This window comes from Stegostoma tigrinum, chromosome 1, assembly GCF_030684315.1.
Source record: "Stegostoma tigrinum isolate sSteTig4 chromosome 1, sSteTig4.hap1, whole genome shotgun sequence".
In the NCBI taxonomy this organism is placed as follows: Eukaryota; Metazoa; Chordata; class Chondrichthyes; order Orectolobiformes; family Stegostomatidae; genus Stegostoma; species Stegostoma tigrinum.
Genome location: NC_081354.1, coordinates 46,697,625 through 46,711,273, shown reverse-complemented (window position 1 = coordinate 46,711,273; position 13,649 = coordinate 46,697,625). Strand labels below are relative to the sequence as shown.

At 42.1% G+C, this 13,649-nt stretch overlaps 1 protein-coding gene across 1 annotated transcript in view; it reads left to right on the top strand.

The window, feature by feature from the left end:
• Nucleotides 1-5,337: 5,337 nt before the first annotated feature.
• The window catches only part of mmaa (metabolism of cobalamin associated A), a 49,175-nt gene continuing 40,863 nt past the window's right edge, over nt 5,338-13,649 (top strand). Inside the window, exon 1 of the mRNA XM_048540590.2 lies at nt 5,338-6,005. Coding sequence (XP_048396547.1) covers nt 5,573-6,005 — 433 coding nt within the window. The 5' untranslated portion in view covers nt 5,338-5,572. The remainder of the gene's footprint in view (nt 6,006-13,649) is intronic.

The following is a 13,649-nucleotide window of genomic DNA, read 5'->3' as shown; positions in this document are numbered from 1 at the left end:
TGCTAGATTACTGTTTCTAAAAGCTTTCACAGCAAATCTTCTGGGGCACAGCCCCACCCACCATGGAGGATTTGAAAAATATGGCCACTCCCTCTGCACTATCTGTTATTTTTTTCCCCTTGATATCCTCCAATACATCTAATCCAGTCCTGGTAAGTTCTGAACTTTTAAGTACAGCCAGTCCTTCTAATACATCATCTTTTTCGTGTTTTAGTTCGGGCTAGAATCAGATATTATGGCTGAAGAAAATGGCTTTAATGGTGGAGTTACTATGTGCTCGAAAGCTCAACTGGGGAACAAACATAACATCATTGTTGTGAATAGCCTTCAGGTCGACAGTTGGCTTACTCATGTGTGTGTTGGCTTAATTTTATTACATAAAGAAGAAGTTACTTCTTTACTTGTAAAGTTTAGTTTTATTTATTAGGCTCAGAAATCAATTCAATCGTACAGTGAGATTTAGTTTGTTTCCCAAGTATGCAACAGTTTTAAATTCAGAGATGAAACTATTCACTAAAACACTTATTTGTGTACCACATCACTCAGAATGAAGTCCAGCATTGGTGTTAACATTTCAGGGAAACTTTGATTACAATGTGGAACATGGATAGTTTGAGTGTGAGGCCTCTAGTGGTGCCGTTGTCACGTCACTTCCGTCAACAACACCACCACTGACGCCAACATTACTGCTCTTGTGACATCAATCGCCTCAACCTCTCCACCTCTCACTCACTTCAATCTCTCCCCCAAGGAATGTGCAGCCCTCCTCTCCAACTCTAACTTTATTAATCAAACCCACAGATAAAAGGGAGGTACAGTAGTGGCATGGTGCACTGACCTTCACATTGCCGAAGCCAGGCACCAACTCTGACACCTCCCCCTACTGCCCTCTCGATTATGACCCCACCCCTGACCAAATTATCATCTCTCAAACCATTCATAACATCATCATCTCAAGTGACCTCCCACCTACAACCTCCAAATTCATGATTCCCCAACCCCACACCACCCATTTCTATCTCCTTCCCAAAAATCCAAACCTGACTGCCCTGGCTGACCCATTGTCTCTGCCTGCTCCTGCCCCACTGAATGTATCTCTGCTTACCTTGACTCTGTTTTCTCACCCAGTCCAGGAACCCCCCCCCCCAACCTACATCTGGGAAACTATCCACACCCTCCACCTCCCCCATGACTTCCAATTCCCTGGCTCCCACCACCTCATCTTCACTATGGATATCCAATCCCTGTACACTTGTGTCCTCCACGCAGATGGCCTAAAAGCCCTTTGCTTCTTCTCCTGCAAGCCCATCTGGTCCCCTTCCACCACCAACCTCATCTGCTTAACTGAATTCGTTCTTAACCTTAACAACTTCCCACTTAGAACATAGAAAAGTACAGCACAGTACAGGCCCTTCGGCCCACGATGTTGTGCCATGGAATAATCCTAATCCAAAAGTAAAATAACCTAACCTACATTCCCCTCAATTCACTGCTGTCCATGTGCATGTCCAGCAGTCGCTTAAATGTCACTAATGACTCTGATTCCACGACTACCACTGGTAAACTATTCCATGCGCTCACAACTCTCTGGGTGAAGAACCTTCCTCCTAGCAGCTTAAAACTATGACCTCTCGTGGCAGTCAATCCTGCCCTGGGGAAAAGTCTCTGGCTATCGACTCTATCCATGCCTCTTGTACACCTTTTATTCTTCTCCCACCTCTGTATTTGCGTCAAACGTCTCTCTAATATTTTCAATTTTGATGAAAGGGTGTCAGCCTGAAATGCTAACTTTGTTGCTTTCTCCACAGTTGCTGTAAAATCTGCAGAGTTTTTCAAGCACTTTGTCTTCCTGGCATTTGAAAGTTCTGCATGTATGACTGTTTGTTTGTCTCCTACTGACAGGCTTCCAGTCATTCCCTACCTCCTATATCAAGACACAGTTTGAAGTTCGACTAGTTGGTGCCAATAAATCAGCTTTGTTCGAACAGTGGTTCTGCTGGTGTTGCTGTGTCAGAGAAGAGGATGAACTCAGAGGAAATTCTAAGTTTATAGTTGTTAGAATTTCAACTATTTAAAATGTAGCTTGAAAATTTTAAGCAAAATTATAATACTAATTAAAACTTACATGAGTTCACGATTATCCTCCATATTTTGTGGCACCTAACTTTGAGGTTGTCTGTTGTTTGTTAAATAAACAGTGCATAATACCAAGCAGAGATAGAAGGAACTGCAGATGCGGGAATCAGAGATAAGTGTTGAGCTGGAGGAGTGCAGCAGGCCAGGCAGCATCAGAGGAGCAGGAAAATTGACCTTTTGGGTCAGGACCCTTCTTCAGAAATAGGGAGGGGGAAGGGAGCTCAGAAATAAATAGAGATGAGGGATGGGGAAGGGCAAGGTAGATGGGATAATGATAGGTGAGTGCAAGTAGGGAGTGGTGGGGATTGGTCGATGAGGTGGGAGAGAAGATGGACAGGTCAGGTCAAGGAGGCAGGGAAGAGAGGGAGAGTTGGATATGGGATGAGGCCAGAGGTGGGGAGATTTTAAAACTGGTGAAATCCACGTTTACGCCATTGGACTGTAGGCTTCCGAAGTGGAATATGAGGAGCTGTTCCTCCAATTTGCAGGTGGTATCGTTATGACCCTGGAGAAGGCCCAGGGTGAACATGTCACCCAGGGAGTTGATCAGGAGTTAAAATGGTTCGCAACTGGAAGGTGTTGTTTGTTGCACACAACGGTGTCTTGAGTCTCTGCTTGGTCTCACCGATTGTAGAGGAGGCCACATTTGGGAGCAGCGGATCCAGTAGATCAACTTGATGGATGTGTACATGAACCCCTGTCTAACATGAAAGATTTGTTTTGTGCCTTGAATGGAGGTGAGACGGGAGGCGTAGGGGCAGGTGTAGCACTTCCTGTGGTTGCAGGAAAAGGTGCCGAGGTTAGTGGGGAGTGTGGAGTGGATGTGGGAGTCACAGAGAGTGCGGTCCCTACGAAAGGCAGATAGGGACAGGGAGGGAGATATCTGTTTGGTTCGGAGGGCTGCTTGTCAGTGGCAGAAGTGTGTTGGATGTGAAGGTTGGTGGGGTGATATGTGAGGACAAGGAGGATTCTGTCTTTATTTTTGTTGTGGGGAGGGGATGTGAGGACAGAGTGTGGGAAACACAACAGATGCAGGTGAAGGCATTTTTGATCACCAGAGGAGTGGAATGGGGAAGTTGAAATAGGAGGACATCTGGGATGTGTGGGCATGGAATACCCTATCTTGGGAGCAGACATGACAGGAATACCTGTTCAGAATCTATGAAGTTCCTAATTAAAAGATTGCATTCTCTTCCTTTGAGCTTCATTTCAACAGTGTTGGCAGATGAAAGAATGATTAGAGCAGAGTTAGGTGAAGGATTAAAATGACCAGTACCTTGAATATCAGCACTTGGAGACTGAAGTGCCGCCTGCTCCAAGTGAGTGTTACATTACAGAACATAGAACAATTCAGCGCAGAACAGGCCCTTCGGCCCTCGAAGTTGCGCCGACCTGTGAACTAACCTAAGCCCATCCCCCTACACTATCCCATCATCATCCATATGCTTATCCCAGGACAGTTTAAATGTCTGGACAAGTTGATTAAAAATATTTATCAATACTGTGGCTACAAATCAGGTCAAAAGTTAGGGCTCCTGTGGTGAGTAACTCACCTCTTGACCACAATCTACAACACACATGTCAAGAGTGAGATCAAACACTTCCCATTTGGCTGGAAGCAGCTGTAACACTCAATACATGTGACACCATCCAGGACAAAGCAGATTGCTTGACTGGCACTACAAATATTCTGCCCCACTACCACCCACGTTCAATAGCAGCAGTGTGTACCATCCACAAGAAGCACTGCAGAAATTCATCAAGAATCCTTAGACCACATGCTCCAAATCCATGACATTTACCATCCAGACAGACAAGGGCAGCAGATATATAGGAACACCAGCATCAGCAAGTTCCACTTCAAGCTCCTCACTTGACTGATTTGGAAATATAGTCGTTGTTTCTTCAGTGTTGCTGGGTCAATATCCTCAAACTCCCTCCCTAGTGTCATTGACGGTCTGCTTTACAGCAAATGGACTGCAGTGCTTCAACTATTCAGCTCACCATCACCCACTCAAGGGCAATTGGGGATGCGCAATAATGGTTGGCCCAGCCAGCAATACCATAATTCAGTGAATGAATTTTTAAAAATATTAACAGAATACAAATCAACAATTGTTTGACCCTGAAGTAGTAATTGGGCACATAAAGTAAGTTTAAAAAAAGGGAGCTGTTGCTTGTACTAGGTGTGCACAGGATGGCGCTATGTGAAGGGCAGAGCGTTTCAGGATATTTGAAGCAGTATGGTGGAGGGAAAGATCCCTTTGGAATGTTGAAAGAGGAGGGTAGTGGCAGGAAACATTTTGTGTTAGCACCAATATTCTAAGCTACACAAACATGCAGCAATCTTGACATTTCTGCACAAGTGAACACAAGTTGCTTCCTTTAAGTTATCATATACGTGCAGCTGAACAAAGAAAATTAAAAGGCCTATTCACATAAGTGAACAGACTGTACAGATCGGGAAAATAATGTTAATGGGTAGATTAGATTACGTACAGTGTGGAAACTGGCCCTTCGGCCCAACAAGTCCACACCGCCCCTTGAAGCATCCCACCCAGACCTAACCCCTGCAACCCACACACCCCTGAACACCACGGGCAATGTCCCAAGGCCAATCCACCTAGCCTGCACATTTTTGAACTGTGGGAGGAAGCCGGAGGAAACCCACGCAGACACGGGGAGGATGTGCAAACTCCACAGACAGTCGCCCGAGGCTGGAATCGAACCTGGGTCTCAGGCGCTGTAAGGCTACAGTGCTAACCATTGAGTCACCATGCCGCCCGCATATAGATGTATATCTGTAAATGCTAAATGCAAAGAATTTACCTCCTAGGTTTTAGCATTTGAACCCAGGAAATTAACATTCCATTCCCAGAAATTCCTGGACAATGCAGGGACACTTGGCAAACCTAACTTCACAGCTCGTATAAGTTACCCTCCCTCCCTCAGCAACACGGATCAGAGAATAAAACCAACTGCGACCACTGTTACAGCTCACCCTCCACCTCCCGCAGCGATCGGCAATCACGGGACTTACCCTCTTATTAGCATAAAACCTAAATCTCTTCCTTTATCCACTGACGCATACCAACTCAACCCTTCTTTCAACAACTTCTACCTCAGTCAACAATCCATATTTAGCTTAAAAGTAAAAATTAGATCCCGGGTTAAGAAGCGTTGGCCAATGCGCACGCGTATAGTGAAGTGGATCACGTGCTCCGGAACTGCTCACGGACAAGTCACATTGGGTAATATTCCTTTCAACTATCTGTGGCGTTTCATTGTTTTCTTATGTAGTGATCTAATAAGGGTTGAAGTTCAGTTGGGTTAAGCAGGCCTCATTGTTTCTCAACGCTGAAATTAAAAAATGGAAACGCAAAACGTGTTGGAGATGTAAGACCGCAACTTAGTGGTCTCCCTCTTTCTGTGAAGGATGTTGATAGCGGCACAGCTGTTGTGCGGGAGCCGTTGGAGTCTCGCAGTGCTCCGGAATTTGAGTTCGGCGTGTGCTGGCTCATCGTGCTTGAACCTGGTGTCCCGCATGGGCTCTGCGGGTGACCAGCAGGAGGCCTTTAGCTGGGAGCCAGCTCGAGCGCAACGCAGGAGCTGGAGCAGCGGATCCGTGTTGGCAGGACAACAGCTGCTGTTGTCCGAAACCCTGTGCGAGTGGGAGAAGCAGCTGCTTGACCGGCTGATCGACGGACTGCTGGGTGGGCAGAGATCATGCCTGGCGGAGGCGATCACCCTAGTGGAGTCGTCTCACAAACACAAGAAGTGTTTGGCTCGGTTACTACTGCAGAGAATACTAGCGTGTCAAAAGGAGCGTGAGCGTCCGAATGGAGGGAAGCCGCTGTCCTTCAGAGTGGGTCAGTACCGCTCTTTATCATTCGGTGTCGGGTAATGTTGATAGAAACAAAAAAAACTTGCCATGGAGGAAATCATTTGGCTCGTTATTACTTATGAACAGATGCAAACATAACGCAGCCCGAATTTTATTTTCCGATGCTTGGTCCCTGATGCTGTATGTTATCGATTTCACAAGTGTTTTTAAATGCGACGAGGCCTTCTGCCTTTATGGCCCTGTTAAATCTTTCCCCTCTCAACTTAAACCTATGCCTCCTGGTTTTGGACTGCCCCACCCCCGGAATAACACCTAATCCATTTACACTATCCATGTCCCTTATGATTTTATAAACCTCTGTGAGGTCACCCCTCAGCCTCTGATGCTCCAGGGAAAACAGTGCTAGTCTGTTCAGCCTCTCCTTGCAGCTCAAATGCTCCAGCCTTGGCAACATCCTTGTAAATCTTTTCTGAACCCTTTCAAGTTTCACAACATCTTTCTTATATCAGGGCAACTAGAATTGCACACGGTATTCCAAAAGTAACCTACCCAATGTCCTGTACAGCCTCAGTAAAACCTCCCAACTTCTATACTCAACACACTGACCGATAAAGGCAAGCATACCAAACAGCTTCTTCACCATCCTATCTACCTGCAACTCCACTTCCAAGGAACTATGAACCTGCACTCTGAGATCTCTTTTTTTTGTTCAGTAACACTCCCCAGGACCTTACAATTAAATGTACAAGTCATGTCTTGATTTGCTTTTCCAAAATGCAGATGCTCACACTTAATACTCTGTGCATTAAACTTTATCTGCCACTGGGTTCATCCATTTCACTAAGCAGACGATGCCTTTTTGAAGTTTTAATACTACTTACTGTTCACAATCCTTCCAATTGTCATCTGTAAATTTTGAAATTATGCTATGTACAGCAATTACCTAGGTCATTAATGTATGAGAAAAACAAATGCCAGGTTGCCAGTCACTCAGCCAACTCTATATCTATGACACTACTGTCCCGTTTATTTCAAGGCCTTAATGTGTAGAAGTTAACTATTGAGCCCACGGAGTTTGATCTGTCATTCAGTGTCTTCATGGCTGATGTGATAATCCTCAATTCTGCTTTCGTGTCTTCCTAATAATTCTTGATTCCCTTATTGATTTAAAATCTCATTAATGAGACTAATGAAAGATCCTGCCTTGGCAGCTCTACACAGTAAAGAATTCCGTAGATTCACTAATCTGAGAAAAAAATTCCTCTTCATTTTTATCTCAAATTGATGACTCTTTGCTCAAAATTATGTTCTCTGGTTTTTGATTCTTCCTCAAAGTAAAACAACCTCCTAGTATCTACCGTATGAAATACACAAAGATTTATGTTTCAATAAAGTCTCTCATTCTTCAAAACAGAAATGAGTACATGTCCAATGTAGTCAAACTCTCAAAAAAACTTTATATCCAACATCAATCTACTAAAAGGTGATAATTATAGTCACAAATGTTATGCAGCACTATAACAAACAAAAATATTGGCTCTAAAGAAAATAATCCAGTTTAACCAGTATTTTCTATGTAAAATAAAAGATGCTGAAAGGAAACGTAATTGAACTGTATAAAGTTACTGAGGTCCAGATGTAGCAGAAACACACATTGCAATTACTATAAATGTCAATAACCAGGAAGCATTGATTTAAAGTAATTGGAAGGAAGATGGAGAAAGTATGGTGCAAAGTCATGATCACATTTCCAAAAAGTGCTGGAAAATCTGATTAAAACAGATTGCTGCTTAGCAAGCAGCAGAGACATGTTGGGCTGAAGGTTTACTTTCCATATTTTAAAACTGATGTCTAGTTAACTGTTTCTCTGTTTTCTATCAATACTCTACTCCCATTTGTAGAAGGATTGAGGACAAAGGGATACAATTTTATGGTAATTGTAAAGGAAGAAATAGAGTCATGAAATAAGCAATCCCACGTAACAAGTGGTTGGAATCTTAAATACATTGCCAGAGAAAGCTGTGGAGGTATGTTCAAGTAAAGCATTTGAAGGAAGCATGAAGAAAGTGTGGGGAGAAAGCCGGGGAGTGGCACCAGATAAAGTGGCCTAAATGGCTTCCTGTTTTGAAACTATTGTGATTCTGGGCAATACTGTTGTTAACATACTCAATTCTCTAGTGGTCAAGGTTTTTTTTTATTTTTGACAGCTACTCTTGAGATTTCTCAAAGGCTAGTGTTTCATTTTCCGGGACTCCCTATTTCATTGCCACTAATTCACTTGTTAGGTGATGCAGTCATGCATTAACAATACATTCTCTATTTGTGTTGACTTATGGGAGATCTACAGTTGTACAGAAACAGAATTAGAAGAAATTGTCACTATTATCAATCAGTTCTCCCTTAAACTTAAAGCTGCAATGCAATGAAAGCATTAAGCTCCTAGATACCACAATTTAAATTGGTACAAGACAACAGATATAAGTTAGCAACAAATGTTTTTAATCAAACAGTTGTCATATAGTTTTTCATAGAAACTATCAATGTAATCATACTTAATTAGCTGTGACCTTACTGGTTTAGAAATAAAATCCCATTTCTTTTGCACAAACCTGGAACATTTTAAAACTGTTCGTATACCTTTTATAGTACATTCAGATTTAAATTTAACCATCAACAATTACAGTGGGTTCTGTGACTTTTTTTTCCAAGTATACTACCTCCTGAAATTATGCAGCCTAAACTAGAGAGTCCACACTTATATTCAAGGAATTCATAACTTTGATTAAAATTTTTTCTTGGAACCCAAACAGCTCCGCATTCCTTTGGTTCTTGGGTTTAAAAAGTATTCTGTTTCCATTGCAGTCTCTCTCTCACAGCCTTGTAGCTCACGTCTTTCAGCTATCTTACAGCCTTTTGCCCTGCCTGAGTCAGACTCATGTTGGCCGTCTGTGCAGGTGCCTACTTGTTGGCCCATGCCCATCTGGAGCTGGCCGCCTCCCCTTATGCATTAGGTAGCAGAAGTAGGCCATTCAGTTCAAGTCTCCTCTCGCATTCAATGAGACCATGACTGATCAGATGATCCTAAGCTCTGTCTTCCTGACGTTTTTTCCATAACCCTTGATTCCCTTAATTAAAAATTTTGTCTATCTCCATAAAGTCACATAGTACAGAAACAGACCCTTTGCTCCAACCAGTCCGTGCTGATCGTAATCCCAAACTAACCTAGCCCCACCTGTCTGTGATTGGCCCATGCCCCTCCAAACATTGCTTATTCAAGTACTTTATCAGGATGTCTTTTAAACATTGTAATTGCTAAATCTACTACTTCCTCTGCAAGTTCATTTCACGTGCAAACCACTCTGTGTAAAAGGATGCCACTCGTGTCTTTTGTAAAATTTTTCTCCTCTTGCCTTACAAATATGGCCCTAGTCTTGAAATTCCCCACCCTAGGGAAAAGACACTTATTGTTCACCTTATCTATATCTTTCATGATTTTATAAACCTCTATAAGGTCATCCCTCAACCTCCTATGCTCCAGTTGAAAAAGTCCCAGCCTCTCCTTGTAACTCAAACTCCATTCCTAGCAACATCCTGATAACTATCTTCTGAACCCTCTCCAGCTTAATAATATCCTTCCGGTACAACTTCAGCATAACATCCCAACTTCTATACTCAAAGATCTGAAGGCAAGCGTACTACCCTACTTCTAAATGTGAATTATGGACCTGAACCCACAGGTCTGTCCATTCTACAACACTACCCAAGGCCCTACTTTTAATTGTAGAAGCCCAGCCCTTGTCTGTCGTACCAAGATGCAATATCTTGCAATACCAAATGCAATCCAAATTAAACTGCATTTGCCACTCTTCAGTTCACTGACCTAATTGATCAAGATCTCTTTCTAATTTTAAATAACTTTCTTCACTGTCAACAATACCACCAATTCTGGTATTATCTGCAAACTTACTAACCATGCTTTCTGTATTTTTGTCTAAATCATGTATATAAATGACAAACAAAGGTGGACCCAGCACCAATCACTGTAGAACGTTGCTGGTCACAGGCCTTCAGTCTGAAAAACAGGCCTCCACTGCCACCTTCTTTCACTTGCTATTAAACTAATTTTGTTTCCAATTGGCAAGCTCACCCTGAATCCCATGTGATCTAATGTTACTATTTAATCTACCATGCAGAACCTTTTCAAATGCTTTAGTAAAGTCCATTAAATATTGTCTACTGCTGTGCCCTCAACAATTATCTTGGGTACTTCTTCAAAAATCTCATTTAATTTTGTGATACATGATTTCCCTCTCTCAAAATCATGCCCTTGATCATTCCTTGCCTCTCCAAATGCATATAAGCCCCTATTATCTTTCAGAATCACCACCAACAATTTATTTGCTACTGATGTCAGGCTCACAAGTCTATAGTTCCCAGACTTGTCCTAAATTCCCTTCTTAAACAAAAGCACAACATTTGCCACACTCCAGTCATCCAGCATATCAGCTGGATTTGTAGATAATAGATATTTCTGCAAGGGGCCCCGCAATTTCCACCCAACACCTGACAACATCTGGGACGCACTAGATCAGGCCCTGAAGATTTATCGACCTGTTATATTTCTAAAAACTCCAGCAATTGCCTCTTCTGTAATGTGGAGTGTTTTCCAAAACATCATTATTTATTTCCGAGTTCTCTAGCCTCTGTTTCTTTCTCCACATTAAAAATGCATGCAGAATATTCATTTACTATCTCTTACCATCTTCTGAGGTTCAATACAAAGACGATCTCTTTAGGGGAGCCTTCTCTCTCACTCTAGCTCACTCTTAATGTACTTGTGGAATCTCTTTGGATTGACCTTAACCTTATTTGCCAAGGCAATCTCATATTCTCTTAGTCTTCCTGACCTACCTCTAAAGAATTCCCCTACACTCTTTGTACTGTTCCAGAGATTCATTTGAATGTAGTTGTCTATATCTAATATGTCGTTCTTTCTTTTTTATTCTTGTCTAGAACCTCAATATCATTATTCATCCATTGTTCTCTAATCCTACTAGCTACACCTTTCACTCTAATAGGGACATAATGACTTGGAACTTTCTCTTTAGCACACTTTTGAAAGCCTCCCACTCGTCAGCTATCCCTTTACCTGTGAACAGTTTACTCCAAACAACTTTCAAAAGTTTTTGCCTCGTACCATTAAAGTTTGCCTTACTCCAATTAAAAACTTAAAATTTTATCGAATGCTTATCCTTTCTATAACTATTTTAAAATAAATCGGATTGTGATACTTAGACCCAGTGTTCCCCTCCTATCATTTCAGGCACTTACCCTGTCTTATAGATGATCCAGCCTCTACAACACTTTGCAGTAAAGAATTTTTCAGATTCGTTGCCCACTGAGAAGAAATTCCTCCTCATGGCTGTCTTAAATGTGCAGGTCCTCATTCTCAAATTATACTGTTCAATGCTAGACTCATCCAAAAGTGGAAACAACCTTTCTGCATATATGCTGTCAAGCCCCCTAACAGTCTTGTACGTTTCAATAACGCTGCCTTATTCTTCTAAACTCAATTTAGTACAGGACCAAATTGTTCAACTTCTTCACATTCTCTCCAAACCTGGAATCAGTGTAGTGAATGTGTGCTGGATTGCCTCCAATGCCACTGTATCTTCCCTTAGGTAAGGAGCCCAAAACTGTTCACTGTATTCTAACTATGGCCTGCCTAGTTTTAGGAAGACCTTCGTATTACTAAATTCAATTTCCTTTGAAATAAAGACCAACATTCCGTTTGCTTTCCCTATTGCCTTCTCTACTTGTATGCTAGTTTATTGTAATTTATTTGTGCAAAGACTCCCAGATCCCTCTGTGCTGTTGCTGTCTGCAGTATTTCTCCATTTAAATGTATTCAGCTCCTCAATTTTGCCTGCCCAAGTGCAGAGTTCCATCTGCTAACATTTTGCTCATTCCCTTAAGCTGTCAATATCCCTTGGCAGACTTTATGTCATCTTTACTAGTTGCGTTTCCACTTATTTTTGTGTAATCCACTTACCTCAAACAAGTCACATGTTTCTGTGGCCCCAGCACAGATTCCTGTGGTTCTCCAGTAGTTAGACTTTGTCATCTTGAAAGTGTCCCCATTATCCTAACACTGTCCTCTATTCGTTAGCCAGTCCTCTATCTCTGTTAATGTACTGCCTCTTACACTACGGGCGCTTTTTAAGTTTTCTAAGTGTGAAACCTTATCTAATGCCTTTTGAAAATTCCAGTTTATTACCTTCAACTGCTTCTGTGTTTTCTGTCCTACTTGTTGCCACCTCAAAGACTTCGTCTAAATTTGCCACATATGAATTCCGCTTCATGAAGCCATGCTGACTTTGTTGATATTATGTCTTTTGAAATTTCCTACTATTAAAACTTCTGGCCATTTTCCCAGTAACAGACCGTAAGCTAACTGTCCTATGGTTGCTTATTTTGTTAGGTTCATTTTTCAGAGACCCTCATGGACTTGATGCAAGAGCAAGGCACTGACCTGGTTACAAAAACACAATCCTTTATTATTAAGCAAGTACAAGTTGCAGAGGATCGCTGTATGCAACCCAGCACAGAGTGCTGAGTATCGTGAGGGATTCTGTCCAAGCAGGGGACAGTCCCTGCTTTTGTATGCTTGGAATTGGCAGATACGTAAGACAAATACTACATCTGAGAACAGCATACAGCTTTGATCATCACGAAGTGTGTGATAACGACAGGATGTGATTTCAATTGGTGACAACTGCCTGGCTTGATCAAAGGCCACTGACCTGGCCATTTCAGCAGAAACAGTGGTGGTTGGCAGTGTGAGTAGAGCCATAAAGATTACAGAGCTTAATGCCATTTGTTTTTACAAATGTTTCACACCCAATCCTATTTGGGCAGGAAGTTGAGACAGTGTTCACATACCTCGGTATGAGGGGAGAAGGAACATAAAAATTCACGGGATGTTAACCCATTAACATCTCCATTTGTTATATCCTTCAGCTTCCTTTTACCCCCACAATCCACTTGCAGCAACATCCTCTCCCTCTCCAGTCTAAACTTCAGCCTCCGCTGAATGCAGCCCATTATCCTGGCCTTCGCTGAGTGCGACTTCTGCTGACTCCCTCACTGCCATCGCTTACTTTCTTTTATAGTCTACCCTATTCACGAGTTTATAATTCACACTCTTCATAAGTGCTGCATTTAAATATATTCCCTTAAACTGAATATTCTCCTAACTGCATGACATTTCACTTTTCTGAATTGAATACATTTGCCACTGTTCCATTCATCTGATTAGTACATTGATCACTTCGTATGGACTGTTGCTTTGTTGCTGACCGTCTTTCCTGTGGCTGGTTTCCACATAATCTATAAACATGTTCATCTTGCCCCATGCATTTATGTCTGAAGCACATTTATCTACCAAAATAGAAGGAATCCAGTTCTGAACTGTCTGGTATTCCACTGGAAATGGTCTTCGAGTCAAGCAAAATTTTAGTTGACTATAACTTTGCTTCCTGTCACTGAGTCAATTTAAATATTAGTCATCGCTTACTCTTGAATCCTTTGAGCTTAATTCTCTGACTGTTTAGCCTTGCAGGACGTTGATAAAATTGTGCTAAAATCCATAAACACCTTATCAAATGCG